Source organism: Macaca fascicularis, chromosome 16, assembly GCF_037993035.2.
Source record: "Macaca fascicularis isolate 582-1 chromosome 16, T2T-MFA8v1.1".
NCBI lineage: Eukaryota > Metazoa > Chordata > Mammalia > Primates > Cercopithecidae > Macaca > Macaca fascicularis.
In genome coordinates, this window is record NC_088390.1 from 83,815,371 (window position 1) to 83,832,122 (window position 16,752).

A 16,752-nucleotide genomic window follows, 5' to 3' on the forward strand; every position below is an offset into this window, starting at 1 on the left:
CTCCTCCCTGTCCGGAGCCTGCTCCACCTGCCCCAGGAGCCACCTCCCTCCTCCACCAAGCAGCCCAGGCCAGGGGTGGGGCTAATTTGTGTCCCTCCAGAAGCAGGTCCTGAGACAGGGATTTCAGTGGGAGGGGACACCAGGGGATCCCCGAGTGTGGGAATGGGTCAGGCAGGGAATCCAGCCAATAAAGGGTGCCTCATCAGCTCATTGTGACCACAGGTGGCTGCCCAGCCCCCATACCGCACAGCAGAGGGAGACTGCAGACCGTGCCCCCAGCCTTGGCCCACCTGGGGTTGGGGAAGGGAGCTGGGGTTTTTATACTTCAGTTCTTGGCCAAGGACTGCACTGTTCACTCCTTCCAGCCTTCTGAGGGCAGAGGCACTAGGAAGGGCTCTGGGCGGAGACACAGAAATAGGCCATGTGAAGTCAGTGGGTGTGATTGGTGGCAGGCCAGGACAGCCTCGGCCACCAGCAAGGTGACCACACATGTCAACATGCACAACCCCCACACCCAGGAGATGGTAATTACACCGGCAACAGTCATTCTTGCCGCGTGCCGTGCCTGCACCCAGGACATCTTAATTAATTTATTTATTTATTTATTTGAGACAGTTTCGCTCTTGTTGCCCCAGATAGAGGGCAATGGCGCGATCTCGGGTCACCACAGCCTCCGCCTCCCGGGTTCAAGCGATTCTCCTGCCTCAGCCTCCGGAGTAGCTGGGATTACAGGCATGCACCACCACGCCTGGCTATTTTTGTGTTTTTAGTAGAGACGGGGTTTCTCCACGTTGGTCAGGCTGGTCTCGAGCTCCTGACCTCAGGTGATCCGCCCACCTCGGCCTCCCAAAGTGTTAGAATTACAGGCAAGAGCCACCGCGCCCGGCCTCAGGGGCACCTTATTACCCTGTCACCTCCTGTAGGAGGACCCTGAGGACCCTGAGGCTCAGGGTAGACTGTGGTTATGTCACTCTCCTGTTTGGGTCTCCTGCTCTGAGCCCTGAAATAAAGAGCACAGTCCCTGTGCAGGTCCATACATCCTGTCTCCAGCCCTGGGGTGGTCCTTAAGCTCCTCGAAGGCACACCAGGCCTTTGGCCCTCATCCCCCAAGTCCTGGATAAATAGGAGGCAAAGGAGCCTTCACAACTGGACCCCGCTCTGCCAGCGCCAAGGCCCTGCCCGACTACCCACCCCACCCTGCACACATCAGGGACCTGTGCCAAGGTCCAGCATCACAGGAGAGTGAAGACAAGGAGCATGCCCACGGCGTACATGCTGCTGGACTCGCTCTGTAGATCTTAAGCGTTATGGGGCGTTACCTGCCAGGGGAGGTTTTCCTGTGTCTTTCCTGCAGGCTCAGGGTAGCGTACAGGGCGGTGCCTCCCTGCTCCCTGGCACTATCTGTCTGGGTTCCCTCAGCCCTGACCCTGCTTCCCAGGTAGCCAGTGTTTCTTCAGGGACGGAACCTGCTGCTGCTCAGGGGAGACCCAGTTTGACCAGGGCTAGCATTCCTGGAACCTGAGCTCAGAATTCTACCCTGCCCTGGGCAGAGGCCACATTGCTCCCTCCTATGAGAGCTTAGCTGCACATGAGTTTGTTCTGACCTTAGGCTCTGGCATTTCTTTGCATGACATTTGTCCCAGGCTGGAGCAGGGCCCTGTGGGTCGCTTGGTATCCCCTCCCCAGACTGAGTCCTGATATGTGCACCAGGAAGTGCTTGATCTGGTTTCGGGAGCTGGGAGCGGTTTGCCAGGCAGCCTGCGGTCAGAGCACGGGCCTTAACAATGGTCCCTTGTGCGGCACATTCCTCTCTAAACAGGCCCAGATCCAGGCTGCTCCTGCTTCGACCCCCGCATGGGCCTGGAGGGGAAAGTTTGCATCTGGAGGATGGCCCACTGTGGCCTCTTTTTGTGTCGCAGCTGAGACCATAGGTGCTTGAGGATAGGAGAAGCCCTATGCCCTTCATGGGCCGTGGGATGTGTTTCCAGAGGTGGGGATGGGGATGGGCCAGCGTGCAGTTATCCACACCCTCCAGTTTGTTGGCACCAAAGTCTGTGTGTGTGTGTGTGTTTTTTTTTTTTTTTTTAATTTTGTTTTTCCAAGATGGAGTCTTGCCATGTTGTCCGGGCTGGTCTTGAACTCCTGGCTCAAGCGATCCTCCTGCCTCGGGTTCCCAAAGTGCTGGGATTACAGGTGTGAGCCACCGTGCCCAGCCAGTACCAAGGTGTGTTTTTAAAGAACAATATCGATGGTTTTATTCCCTGAAAATGCTAAGTGATCCCCATGTAGTAGAAGCATCTCAGAAGGCAGGAAATTGTAATGAACAACACCCACCGCCATTCATTCCGTCCAGAGATTGTTATTTTCTGCGCGGGTGCGAGTGCGTGTGTGCGTGCAAACTGCACATGTGTGTATGAAATGGAATTAGGATCTTCGTATACATCTTGTATCCTGCTATTTTTACTTAATATTCTCAGCATTTCTCATCTTCAAAAATGTGATTTTGATGACGGTGCAGGCCTTTGACATATGGGTTTAGAAAATCTGCGGAAACCCGGATTGTTTCCAGGGTTTGTGAGTTTAATGCTGATGCAAGTGTCCTCGTACATAAATCTTTCTGTACTTCTGATTATTTCCTTGGGATAAATTCCCAGAAGCGGGCCCAAGCACACGAATGGTCTTCAGGCTTTTGGAGCAAATTGAGATCGGTGGGGAGTGGAGAAGGGACCAAGGGAGGCTTTTGGGAGCCTGTGAGGTTGGAGTCTGCCTTTAGGGGACTTGAATTCACAGATGAAGGAGACGGCTGGCAAAGGTGGGAACCTCGTGCCCTGTGGTGGGGGTGACACTGTTTTACCTTCCAGTGGCAGCATGGGGACCCTCCCAACGTGACCTGGCCCCGCATCTTTCTGACACTGTGCATGGTCCACAGTTGTGATTCTCAGCAGGGAGCCTCTTCTGTGTCCTTCGGTTGCATTAACTCCTTGCGGACAGAGAAGGAAGCCGTCCGGTGCGCCTGCCTACCACATGGGTCCTTTGAATGTGCCCAGTCGGGCCTGCGGATCTGTGCAGTCACATAGGGGTCTAAAATCTGCAAAATGACAAGCTCACGAACACTCTTGCTTCTGTAGGTTAATGGGGATACCCCTTGACTGCCTCTCCCTCCATAGGGAAGATGGAGACAAGTAAAGTGACAAGGACCTGCCCCAGGGTTGGTTATGCCGGTTTCCCCGTGAGGGTGGTGGCAAGGGGCTTCCCAGGAGGTCTGCACGTTGGGAAGAGAGGGGCGACTGTGTGTGAGTGCAGGACCCAGGGCGTAGTTTTAGGACTCTGATGGGGGAGGAGATTCTGGGGGACCCTGTTCTGCCAGCCTGGTGACAGACATCTCCTAATGTTTCCCGGCTGGGTACAACTCACAGCGTCCTCCGTGGGGAGGCGTTTGCCCATGAGGCATCCCTGGCAGGGATGGTCTTGTTTCATCGCCAAATATCCCAGCAATGAAACAAGAATCTAGAGTGATGTGATTCCTCCGATGACTTCTCCAACCATCTGGGGTTTTTGTGCAACTCCAAGAAGGGGGAAGGAGGCAGCTCTCACTCCTCTGGGCTCCTGATACGGCAGCTCTGGAGTGGCCACGTGTCCGTTGGCCCACAGTGGGCCGTTTGTCGAGTGTGTTTGTGGTGGAGTTGGGGCTGGGCTGGAGAGTGAGTGACCACACCAGCGATACTGACCCTAGGCCACTGTGCAGCCCAGGGGTTTCATCTTCCCAAGGGTCTCGTTGTGAGTGTCCTGGCGCTGCTGGAACATATTGCTGGAAACCAAGTGGCCCAACAACAAAGATTGATTCGTTCGTGGTTCTGGAGGCCAGAAGTTTGAAATCAAGGTATTGGCAGGACCACACTCCCTCCGACAGCTTGAGGGGAGGACCCCTCCTTGCCTCCTCCAGCTTCTGTTGGCCCAGGCACTCCTTGGCTCCGACAGCATCTCTGCAGTGTCTGCTCTGTCATCACCTAGCCCTCTCCGCCGTGTCTCTTTGTGTCCCGAGTCCCCCTCTGCCTTTCTCCTATAAGGACACCGAGCACTGGATTTAGAGCCCATCCAAAATCCAGGATAGTCTCATCCCGGGATCCCTAGTCACATCTGCAAAGACCTTTTTTCCATATAAGGTCACATTCGTGGGTTCTTGGGGTTAGGTCTTGGACATGTCTTTTTGGGGGTCACTAGTCAACCCTTTACAAAACCTCAGATGAAAGTGAATCTTCGCAGGCTGAAATTGGGGTGAAGGTCTAGTGTGTCCCTTCTCCTTGGGAGCTCCCTCAGGGCTTGTGCCTATCCTGTGATCCAGCCTTTTTTTTTTTTTTTTTTGAGATGAAGTCTTGCTTTGTCGCCCAGGCTGGAGTACTGTGGCGCGATCTGGACTCACTGCAACCTCCGCCTCCCGAGTTTAAGTGATTCTCCTGCCTCAGCCTTCCAAGGAGCTGGGATTACAGGCACCCACCCCCATGGCTGGCTAATTTTTTGTATTTTTAGTAGAGACAGGGTTTTACCATGTTGGCCAGGCTGGTCTCGAACTCCTGACCTCAGGTGATCCGCCTGTCTTGGCCTCCCAAACTGCTGGGATTACAGGCGTGATCCACCACGCCCGGCCTTTAGTAGGTTTTGGTTGTCTTTTTTTTTTTTTTTTTTTTTTGAGACAGGGTCTCACTCTGTCATCCAGGCTGGAGCGCAGTGGTGTGATCATGGCTCACTGCAGCCTTGACCTCCTGGCCTCAAGTGATCCTCTCACCTCAGCCTCTCGAGTAGCTGGGATTACAGGCATATGCCACCACCCTGGCTAATTTTTATATTATTTAGTGGAGTCGGGGTTTTGCCATGTTGCCCAGGTTGGTTTTGAACTCCTGGGCTCAACAGTCCACCCACCTTGGCCTCCCAAAGTGTTGGGGTTACAGGCGTGAACCACCACGCCTTGGCCTAGTAGGTTTTCTAGAAGCACCTGAGGCCTTGTGAAAGCATGGTGTCATGGAGTAGAGGACATTCAACTCTGTTCCCAGGGAGCCCAAACACACCCCCTGCAGCCAATCTCAACAGTCCTGACATGGCCAGGATGATGTGGGGAGGGGGTGGTGTGAACTGTGTGGGAGGCCAGCCCCCCTGGGAAGGGGGCTGGAGTGGGCTTGGCTTTGAGGAGGATTCACAAGAAGAGGAGGAGGAGGCGGTGGCATGCTCGTTTGGGGCATGGCCTGAGCCAGGGTGGGCACCTCTTCGTTTAGGTGTCACCTTCTTGACATTCCAGCTGGGACATGGTTTCCTTGGGGAAGATGGACACCTCCGGAATGGGACATCTTCTGTTCTCACTGTTCTCCCAGCACACAGTTGTATTCTCTCGAAGTTCTGGAGGCTGCGAGATCTCCTGGCTGTTATCTAGAACAAACCCACCTTTGAGCAGCGCCGCCCTGATGGTGGGGTGGTCCCTGCGGGGGGAACAGCCCCTGCTCTCTCAGAGCTTACTTAGAGCTAGTGGGCATGGGGGTGGTGCTAGATGGAACACCCAGATAGATCATAGAGCTGGACAGTAAGCACAGAGGCCAGCCAGTGGGGACGGAGGGACCCATCCATGAAAAGACACCAAGCATTGAAAGAGATGAGAGGACGGCTGGGGACTGGCACACATGTACATTTTGCGCAGATGGCCAAGGTGGTGAGGCGCCAGCCACGCAGACAACTGGAGGAAGGAGGAGTGCCTTGGGGGAGGGGCTGGCTCTGGTTCTAGAATGATCCGCTTGTGCGTGTTGGTCTGGCTGGAATAAATCACTGCATCCACACTGTAGACTCAATTGTAAGCTCACACCAGGGAGGGCTTTGCTTTGGTGCAGGGTCCTGAATCATGAGTTGGCCACTGGGGGGTGTCTCCAAGGGGACTCCCCAAGGAGGGGATTCAACGGATCTCCCAGGGAAGGTCGTTTGTTTTCTTGGGTTGGACCTGGGACAAGGCCTTCTCTTGTCTAGTTTCTGTTCTCCAACTTGGCCACACGGAAGGATGTTGAGGACACCTGGAAGCCGGCCTCTGCTCTACAACGCCCATAAGACAGCGGCACACCATGTGGGGACAGTTTGTACAGTGCTCAGGAGGCAGGGGGCAGATCAGAGGACCATGGGAGGCCCTGGGAACCACACGAGGACCCAGGCATTAAGCTTTGCACTTTCTGGCATCAGCCCATTGTACAGTCTGGCTCTGTGTCTACCCCATGCCTCACTTTCCCCATCTGTATGGGGGGTAATAATATCCTTTACAGCCCAGGTTTAAGCGGGTGTAGATGTAATGAGCTAGGTAAGCCCATCTTATGACATTCAGTTCTGGGCATTGAACTCTGGGCTTTCTGGCTGGTAGAAGTGGACATTCAATCTTCCCTTGGAGCCCTGGGGCTTCTGCAGAATCTGAACAGAGCCAGCAGTTTGCATGCAGTGGCAGAGGGGCAGAGTGGCACCGTGGTGGGAGCCCATACCTGGCACACCCCTGATCCTGGGGCTCAGGATCCTGCTGCCCTGCAGCCATGCGATCAGTCAGAGGTCATGGCTGGACCCACAAGCGAATACAGCCTGTGGATTTGATTTTGTTTAGCCCTGTGGTGTTTTATTTTATTTTTAGTTTTAGTTTTTGGAGACAGAGTCTCGCTCTCTCACTCAGGCCGAGTGCAGTGACATGATCTCAGCTTTGCAACCTCTGCCTCCTGGGTTCAAGCGATTCTCCTGCCCCAGCCTCCCGAGCAGCTGGGACTATAGGTGAGCATCGCCGTGCCCAGTTAATTTTTTATTTTTAGTAAAGTGGGGTTTCACCATGTCAGCCAGGCTGCTTGGTGTTTTAAAAAGGGCTTGTTTTGTTTTATGCCAGCGTTTAAGGATCAGGAGATATCATATAAAGATCCAGATTTCTACTCTCTTGAGAATTGAACAGCTCTGGCCACGCCAGGCCCATATCCTCTAGGGCAGTGATGGAGCTGAGACAGGGCCTGGGACAACTGAGAGTTCCCTGGAGTCCACGCGGCTCCTTGCCCAGCTTCTGGTGGAGGCTGAGCTTAGTGACCCAGGATTTTGTCTGTGTCCACCAAGAAGGAGAGGTGCCCATGGCTTAGAGAGGGCGCCCACAGGAGTGCCTTGCCCAGGAAGCTGGCAGCTGAAGCAGCCAGGATTAGGGGGTTGGGCTTCCTCTTCCCCTCCCCAGTGCCAGAGTGCATTTGGAGGAAGAGAGACAGGTGAGGGGACGGCACTGAAATGGTCCTGGAGAGCTATTGTTGGGGGCTGGGGACCAGCTGTCATCCCTTTTCCTGTGGGCAGGGGAGGCAGTGGTGGGATCCCATGAGACCTGGACTCTGGCCTGGTGAGGCAGGGAGCGCCTGGGGAAGGCACTGTGGGTCTCCAGGGGGGCTTTGCTGGGGGAGCTGTGCTGGGAGCCTGGCCTAGGGAAGGAGCTGGTGAATGTGCCTGCCATGTGGGCCCCTCCCTGCTCTGGCCCTAATAACCAGGAGCAGCTGGCTCTCATTTGGAGTGCGGTTGTGGGGACTGTGGAGGTGGCAACTTCCCAGGTACCGTCCCCACTGCCTCCGAGGGAGCAGACCCTGGTGCCTCCAAGAGGCAGGATGGCTGCAGGGTGGGAGCTGGGTGGTTGGCATCACTGCATGGGTTTGAAGTATTGGATGGGAAGATGCAGGAGAGGCTGATGACTGAGAAAGTTGGTTCCTGTGGACTAAGCTGGGGGAGCCGGACAACCAAGTGGTTAGAACCTTGGGCTCTGGTATCAGCCTGATGTACAGTCTGGCTTTGGTCTACCCCATGCCTCACTTTCCCCATCTGTACTGGGGGTATTGGTATTTTTTACGTTCCAGGGTTGAGCGGCTGTAGATGTGATGAGCGCAGTAAGCCCGGCGCTTCGCCGGCACTGAAAGCTCCAGTGTTCGCTCTTGGTGTCCTTGATGGGGTTTTCTCCTCACTGTGGTTCTGATTGGTTACAGTTGTGGTCACTTATTGTTGGAGGTGTGTCCCCCACTGTGGCTGGTGGTAGAGGTGTTTGCTGCTGGTGTCTGGGTGTGTGCCTTGGCTGGAGGTGAGGAGGGATAAAAACAGCTGCGACAAGAAGGAAATCAAGGCCGGGCGTGGTGGCTCACGCCTGTAATCCCAGCACTTTGGGAGGCTGAGGTGGGTGGATCACTTGAGGTCAGGAGGCTGAGACCAGACTGACCAACATGGTGAAACCCCATCTCTACTAAAAATACAAAAATTAGCCAGGCATGGTGGCCCGTGCCTATAATCCCAGCTACTGGGGAGGCTGAGGTAGGAGAATTGCTTGAACCCAGGAGGTGCCATTGCACTCCAGCCAGGGCAACCGATCAAGACTCCATCTCAAAAAAAAAAAAAAAAAAAAAGAAGGAAATAAAAGTCTTCTCTGGAACTAGAACGTTCCTGTGTAGACGTAGCTGGAGGGGGAGGCTATGTGGTTTGCACCGTGGCCATGGTCAGACACGATGGGCAGCGTCTTCCTGCTCCAGCCTGCATCTCTGCCCCAGAACTCATGACAGGTCTCCTAGGATGGGGCTGTCCCTTTTGCTTGCTGTGGGTGTCTTAGGATGAGGCTGTCCCTTCTGCTTGCTGAGACGTGAAGGACAGAAAGAGCCCCGGGGCCCTCAGCGCAGCATTGCCTGCCTTCCTCTGCTGCTCCTTAGCAGGAAACATGCCGGAGTGTTCCCGAGCCGTCCACTCACCAATTGTACTCCCTCTCTTTATTTTTCAGCCTTGAAGAGATCTTTTGAGGTCGAGGAGGTTGAGACACCCAACTCCACCCCACCCCGGAGGGTCCAGACTCCCCTACTCCGAGCCACTGTGGCCAGCTCCACCCAGAAATTCCAGGACCTGGGCGTGAAGAACTCAGAGCCCTCAGCCCGCCATGTGGACTCCCTAAGCCAGCGCTCCCCCAAGGCATCCCTGCGGAGGGTGGAGCTCTCGGGCCCCAAGGCGGCTGAGCCGGTGTCCCGGCGCACCGAGCTGTCCATTGACATCTCATCCAAGCAGGTGGAGAACGCCGGGGCCATCGGGCCGTCCCGATTTGGGCTCAAGAGGGCTGAAGTGTTGGGCCACAAGACGCCAGAGCCAGCTCCTCGGAGGACGGAGATCACCCTCGTCAAACCCCAGGAGTCAGCCCACCGGAGGATGGAGCCCCCCGCCTCCAAGATCCCCGAGGTGCCCACTGCCCCTGCCACCGACGCAGCCCCCAAGAGGGTGGAGATCCAGATGCCCAAGCCTGCCGAGGCGCTCGCCGCCCCCAGCCCAGCCCAGACCCTGGAGAATTCAGAGCCCGCCCCCGTGTCTCAGTTGCAGAGCAGGCTGGAGCCCAAGCCCCAGGCGCCTGTGGCTGAGGCTGCACCCCGGAGCCAGGAGGGTGAGTCGCAGAGCACTGGGTCTTGGATGCGGTGGTGATGGGGACCTGGTTGCTGGCTTTGCCACAGAATCTTGGAGGAAGAAGCTGGATATGGGTGGGGGATGCTACCCTGGAGACCCAGAAAGAATGGAATGCATGGGGGTGGGAGTCTGCAAGCTCAGGAGAGGTGGCTGTGGCTCTCTCTGCCTGATGGGAACATGCCAGGATGCTCCAAGTGGGACTTGAGTGAGAGTTTGGAAAGATTCTCTGGGTTTCAAAAGCCTCCTTTATTGGTCACCATGGGCCTTGGTAGGACCTCTGTCTGCTGTGTGTCCCTGGAGGGCCTGGGAGACTTGGAGAATGAGGAGCCATGCAGGAACCAGGGCAGGCTCATGCAGGGGTGTGGGACAGGGTGGGGTTGAGACCCCTGGAAGGGCTGTCACATTCCGGTGACTCCTGCTTGAGGAATTGCAGGCTGCCTGGATGTGCCCAGCAGAGTCCGAGGGCTTGGGGAAGGGAGGAGGGACGTATGCCTCCCGAGGCTTGCATCGGAGCTCATGACCTGCTCCTCCTCCCCCAGGAGGGATGGTTGTGGCAGAGGGAGGGGAACATGAGGAGCACCTTAATCTGCAGGATAAAACACTCAGGGCACTGGGAAGGGGTTCCTGGACCAGGGGACTCTGTGATACCTGCACACAGTTTTATTTGGGGGTGCCCTTCTGGTGAGAGGAGAGAGGCCACGGGGCTCCAGCAGTGTCCTGGGAGGGCTCAAGCCCAGAGCTGTGCTGACGTGGAGCTTACGGGCAGGGGATTGGTGCCAGTCCTGTGGGACGCAGGGCCTGTTCGGAACTGCCAGGCTGTGGGACATAGTTGGCTCTCTTCTCAGAAGTGTGCCCCCTGGCCCCAGCAGGGATCGTGGCTCCATGGGGCTATGTTAAGGTGCCAGCTGGGTCAGAAGCCCCTCTAGAGCCGGGTCCGATTCTGGGCACAGGATCCGAACTCAGTATACTATGTTCAGTAAGCCTTCTTAGGGTTGGACAAACAGTACAGTGTGGGTTTTTGATTTACCTTTTTCTTCTTATTTCTAATTGTGGTGAAATACACAACATACAATGTGCAATTTTAGCCACTTTGCAGTGTACGTTTCGTGGCATTCAGCACATTCACAGTGTTTTGCAGTTGCCACCGCTGTCCATCTCCGGGACCCTTTTCATCCTCCCAGAATGAACTCTGTCCCCGTTAGACAAGCTCACCATGCCCCTCCCCCAGCTGCTGGCAGCTACCATTCTATTTTCTGTCTTTATTATGAACTTATTTGACCACTCTAGGAACCTTGTGTGAGTGGAAAAATACAATAATGGCCCATTTTGTGTCTGGCTCATTTCACTCAGCATGACGTCCTGAAGGTTCATCCGTCATGCTGTAGTATGGGGCAGAATTTCCTTCCTTTTAAAGGCTGAATAATATTCTGTTGTGTGATGCACCTGTGTTGAATAGCTGTTCCTCCATCGGTGGACCCTTGTGTTGCTTCCACATCTCTCTAAGTCCCTACTTTCCATCTTCTTTGACTTTTTTGACACGGGGTCTTTCTCTGTCCTCCAGGCTGGAGTGCAGTGGTGTGATCACTGCTCACTGCAACCTCTGCCTCCTGGGCTCAAGTGATCCCCCAACCTCAGCCTCCCAAGTACCTAGGACCACAGGTTGCACGCCACCATGCCTGGCTAAATTTTAAAATTTTTTGTAGAGACAGGTTCTCACTAAGTTGCCCAGGCTGGTCTCAAACTCCTGGGTTCAAATGAGCCTCCTGCCTCGGCCTCCCAAAGTGCTGGGATTATAGGCATGAGCCATCCAACCTCTATTTGGTTTTTCTTTTTGAATGAGAGTTCTCAAGTGGTCAGTGGGCTTGGGGGCTGGGAGGACGTGGGGCCTGGAGAGGGTGTGGGTCGGGGGGAGACCAGTGCTCCTCATGCTTTCACGGGCATGTGGAGTGCACATTCGTCTCAGCAGGTCTGAGGCCTGGGACTCTGCATTTCCTACAGAGGGGGTGTCAGAACACACTGAGTAGCCAGAGGCTAGCGGGCCTTGGAACGTCCTTTCCAGCCCTCAGTGTGCGAATCCGTGTTCCCTCCCCCATCTCTCTTAAGCTTGACTCTGCAGAGCCACCCTGCCCCAGCCGCCCAGACTCAGTGACAGTGGCTGCCAGTGGCATGGTGTCAGGCCAAAGGGATGGGCAGTTTGCAGAGTGGCAGGAGGCTGTTTCCTCCCCAGCCTTCTGTTGGTGCAGGACCTTTGTTTGACGTGCCGGATACACCCACCTCCTGGGTTGATGTGTTCACACTCAGCTGAGTCAAACAGGATGTGGCTGGGGAGGCGGTTGTCACTGGGCCGTCTAAATCTTGGTGACGGCTGGTGCTGGATGCACAGAGACATGGTCCTGGCTCTGGGGAACGGGTGGGGGGATGTCCATGGGGATGTACAAGAACATCCTCCTCCAGGGGCAGACACAGCTCAGCCCCTAAATTGTGCCAGAGACTGCACTGGGAGCCAGACCCAGGGACACATCCTGCAGGCTCTGCTTTCTGGAGCTCACCGAGCCATGAGCAGGATGGCTGGGACACAAGGAGTGCCCAGGGAGCTTCCCCAGCAGTGGAAGTGCAATGTCATCAGGCCAGGAAGGGGAGAGAAAGGCAGGCCACGTGGAGGCAGCAGCGTTCAGAGCTGGCAGGAGCCTGGTGCTCTGGGGGACGGTGGCTTTCAACATGGAATACATGTTGGAGCCGGGGCATGGGAGAAAACCATCAGCATCCCAGACCCGGCCACCCCTGGATGGGGACCTGTGCAGGTGGGAGTCCAGCCCGCGTGGAGAGGTCCGTGGGCTGGGCTGACGGTCCTGAGGGCCTAAGCAAGTCCGGGTGGAGGAAAGGCAGGGAGAGATGAGGGCAAGGCCTTCCCGATGGAGGGGTGCTCTTGAAATCCAATGAGAGTGGCTTCTTGGGGGACCCAGGCCTGAGCCCCACTAGCTCTTCCTCTGAGGCACCACCTGCTTGCTTCTCCGTTCTTCCTCTCTGTGTCACAACCGTTCTGGACACACATCCAGTTCTCTCCAACTCGGCTTCCTGCCCATCTTTCCTGCAGGTCCAGCAGGCCCATCCCCTTCTGCCCCTCCATGTGGGCTGGGCTGGGAGCTCCCTGAGCCCCCACATGCACAGCTCTGACCAATCTCCATGGCCCCTCTGAACCCTGAGCACCAGGGATCCAGCTGGCACCATGGGGAAAGGGATCAGGGAGGGAGTTTCTGTGCCCTCTCAGCAGATGCCCAGCCCCTTGGCTTCTGCCTGCGGGAGGGCGTCTATGCTGTGGTTTGTCTCCACCCCAGAGCCGCAGGCACAGGGCAGGGTCTCCTGGGGCCCAGCTGAATTGCTCCCAGACTGACTTCCCCAAAGCACAGCACTGCTGAGATCTCTTCCCATCCTGAGCCTTCCCTGCTCACTCACCGTAGGCCCCGCCATGGTTGATTCACTCTCCTGCTCAGCTCACACCTCTCTGCTTCCCAGCTTCTCCTGCTTTGGTCTTTCCTTGGTCTCCCACACCTTTCCTCACAACCCCTTTGCCCTGACCTCCTGAACCCTGACCTCTGCTTCTCTTTTTTTTTTTTTTTTTTTTTTTGAGACGGAGTCTCATTCTATCGCCCGGACTGGAGTGTAGTGGTGTGATCTCGGCTTACTGCAAGCTCCGCCTCCCAGGTTCAAGCGATTTTTCTGCCTCAGCCTCCCGAGTAGCTGGGACTATTAGCGCGGGCTACCACTCCTGGCTAACTTTTGTATTTTTAGTAGAGACAGGGTTTCACCATATTGGCCAGGCTGGTCTCAAACTCCTGACCTTGTGACCTACCTGCCTCGGCTTCCCAGGACTCCCAAAGTGCTGGGATTACAGGTGTGAACCACCGTGCCCAGTCTGTCTTGGTTTTTTACAAAGAACCCCGTAAGAGGCCGGGTGCAGTGGTTCATGCCTGTAAATCCAGCACTTTGGGAGGCCGAGGCAGGCACATTGCTTGAGCCCAGGAGTTTGGGACCAGCCTGGGCAACATAGAGAAACCCCGTCTTTACAAAAAAATACAAAAAATTAGCCAGGCACGGTAGCATGTGCTTGTAGTCCCAGCTACCCAGGAGGCTGAGGTGGATCACCTAAGCACGGGAGGCTGAGGCTGCAGTGAACTGAGATTGTGCCACTGCACTCCAGCTTAGGGACAGAGTGAGACCCTGTCTCAAAAAAAAAAAAAAAAAAAAAAAAGAAATCCCGTAAGATACCAAGTAAGTGACTTGGACATAATAGGTATGCCGTGAAATTATGCTGAAGGAGTGAGCCACTGGTGGTGAGATGGGGGATGGCTTTTTTTGTGGTTCTTGCAGAGATGTAGTGACCCCCTTGGGACATCCCTAGGGACCAAGCAGAAACTTGCCTGGTCAACTTTACCCCCAGGGCACCTGGTGTCTCCTCTGGAGGTCGTGCTGGAGGGCTCAGTGGGTGGGTGTCAGCTTCAGTGTGGGGGTTCTGGAAGGGGTCAGCCTTTCAGGAAGGAGTGTCGGCACCTAGATGGTTGAAGGGGAGGGAGAGGAAGAGAGGAGCTGCAGAGGGCAGAGGGCCTCCCTGCCTGCTCCTCCGCCCCAGGGCCTGGTGAGGTCTGAGCTTTATGCTGGTGCGGTGGATTCTCCGTTTCTGAGGCTCTGGCCCTGCCCTTGAACTTGGCACCCTCCTTGCTGTCCTCCCACAGGACCCTCGTCCTTCGGGGTCATCCCTGGTCCTCTCAGGCTCTGGGTGGGGACGGCCTTGCCTCCTCTCCCGGATCCCTGCTCTTTCCCTGCCCCCCACATGGGTGCCTCTGGATGGGGCGAGGCTGGGCCGCAGCACCCAGGACTGAGACTGCAAGGGCTGGCCGCTGGCTCAGAGCCCCCCCACCAGAGTTACTCCCCTCTGGCTCCTCAGCCACACCAGCCAAGTTTCTCCAGAGCTGCCTTATAAGGCAGGTGCTCAGTGCTCGTCCGTGGGTCTGGTTCTCTGCCTTCTTGGGATACTCACTGGGGGCAAGAGGGAGGCCAGGCCCGGTGCCCAGCTCAGTTCTGGGCATGTTCCGGCTCTGCCCCATGAGCCAACTGGTTCTGAACCATCACTTCACCCCTCCCAGCCTCTATTTCTTGATTTGTCAAAGAGGCATCTGCAGAGGTGGCTGGGGGCTGAGCGCTCATGTATCCACCCACCCCAAGAACCAAGAAGGGAGTCCACGGTGGTGCTGGGGCCACTGTGACCATGGGTGTAAAATTGGGGCGGGGTAGACATGACAGCATGTCTCAGTAGTTTTCCTGTGACCCAGAGGGTCTGGAAATCTTTGTCGTGTGGGTGGAGCGTTGAGGGAGCTGGGAGTCAGGCCCCCGAAGCCGATGATGGTGGGCGTGGCTCTTCGCATACTTGGTCCGCACCAGGCCCTGTGTTCCGGGGACAGAACAGGGAGCAATCTCAGCTCAGACAGCAGGGCTGCCAGTACAGCATTGAGTATAGGGTTAATCAAAGCCCAGGGCTCCCTGGAACCACCCAACGCAGAGCATTGAAGAGGTGGCTTTGGGGAAAGTGGGGTCAGAGCTGAGCCTGAGTCGGGGGTGGGGAGGGTGGGCATCAGCCTGCAAGGGAGGAACACCTACTAGGCCCCAGAAGTTCCTGGTGGGGATCAGGGACTGTGAAGTTGGGGAGAGCGTGACTGCCGTGATTTAGGGAGGAAGGGCCCCATAGACAGCCCGGCTCCTGGCCCCATGTTTACAGGACACCCCACATAGGCTCTGAGCCTGTCCCTGGACGGTGGACTCCCTGAGGCAGGGTCTGCAGGTTCGTCCAGTACCAGGTGTGAGGCAGGGGACCTTGGTAAGCGTCGAGGGACTCACTGGTGTCTGATGAAGCAGTGAGTTTGGATCGTGTCATGCCTGGGGTCCTGAGCCTGCAGGATTTTTCTGTGTGGGGCTGTGTGCTTCTGCTTCTGGAGGGGCGAAAGCCGGGTGTCCAGAAGGCACCGATGTTCCTGCCGGGCTGCCTTACTCAGAAGGTCCCGCTGCTCCCACCTCCTCCCATTTTCCTGAGCTGCTTCCAGAGGGCACCCAGGTCCCCTTTTACTTTGGGATTGGGTCTCTTTCTCTTTCCCCTTCTAAGAACAAGTACCGTCCTTCTCCGAGCCTCTCAGACCTAGGTCTAGAGCAGGAAGTCCCCCATGTGCTGGGGGAACAGGAGGATCAATGGAGGAGGAGCGGCCAGGCCAGGTGTCTCTCCTTCATGGTGGGACGGGGTGGGCCCAGAGAACAGAGCCTGGCTGCAGGGCCCAGGAAGAGAACCCTTCCCCTGGTGGCCTGCTCAGCTGCCTGCCAAGTACCCTGCAGTGGTGAGAGGAAAGGAGGGCTGGTCTGGGAATGCAGCGGGTGCCGAGCAGCTGTGGAATACCTTAAATAGAGCGGGCAGCTGCGGGGAAGGGTGGGGCCAGGAGGCAGGCACTGGGGGTGGTGTCTCCACTCCGTCCCCTGCAGCTCTGTGGCCCTGACCACTCAGCCTGGCCCCAGGATGGAGCCCCAGCCCCCAGACACATGGCAGTGGGTGAGGCCTCCTCTCAGCACTTGTCCCAGGAAGCCAGAGCAGCTGCCAGAAGAGAGAGGAGCTGTGTCTGCACCCGCAGCCTCCCAGGCCTGGGACAGCTGCTGGGATTGAGGGTCTGCACAATGGCGAGCCTGTCCGGAGGGGCGCGCCCCGGCCAGACAGCCATGCTCTGTGCGGTGTGGACAGAGGGCACATTCAACCCTGCAGGAGTGCACTCAGACTCCCTGCCCGGGGCCCCGAAGTGTGGGCAGCCCCTAACCAGACCCTGGATTCCAGCAGACAGCCTGGGAGGATGCCGTGTGGTCCACCCTGACACACTGTGTCACCTGGGACCTCATGTCTGAGAGCTGCCGGGAGGCGCTTCCTCGGTTGGACTCCACTTCCTCTCTGGGGTTTTCTGTGGGTGTGATAAGTGACTGTCTCTCCTGCAGTCCAAGGGGGGTCCTGGGGGCTGGGCTGTAACTGACAGGCTAGAGTAGCCCATGGCCAGGGCTGAGCTTCCTTTCCGTTCTCTCCAAACACTGAGCCCAGGAAGGGGTTAAAGTGGAGATACTCTGAGGCATGGAGCTCCCCCAACCCTGTCCCCCCATCCCACTACTGGGTGTCCTCTGTGGAGCCCCGGGACTCTTAAGGAACCCAGAGTGGAGATTCCTGGTCTCATCCAGTGCAGGTGAGGGGGAAAGTGATTTGTCCACAGTCACGGGTCAAGCTCGATTCCGCTC

The 16,752-nt window shown here is 56.6% G+C and overlaps 1 protein-coding gene across 6 annotated transcripts in view; it reads left to right on the forward strand.

The window, feature by feature from the left end:
- SEPTIN9 (septin 9) overlaps positions 1 to 16,752 on the forward strand; it is a 215,261-nt gene that overhangs the window by 107,536 nt on the left and 90,973 nt on the right. For all 6 annotated transcript variants that reach the window (XM_074020661.1, XM_065532052.2, XM_065532055.2 and 3 more), the window contains one exon: positions 8,780 to 9,424. In XM_074020661.1, coding sequence (XP_073876762.1) covers positions 9,196 to 9,424 — 229 coding nt within the window. In that variant the 5' untranslated portion in view covers positions 8,780 to 9,195. The remainder of the gene's footprint in view (positions 1 to 8,779; positions 9,425 to 16,752) is intronic.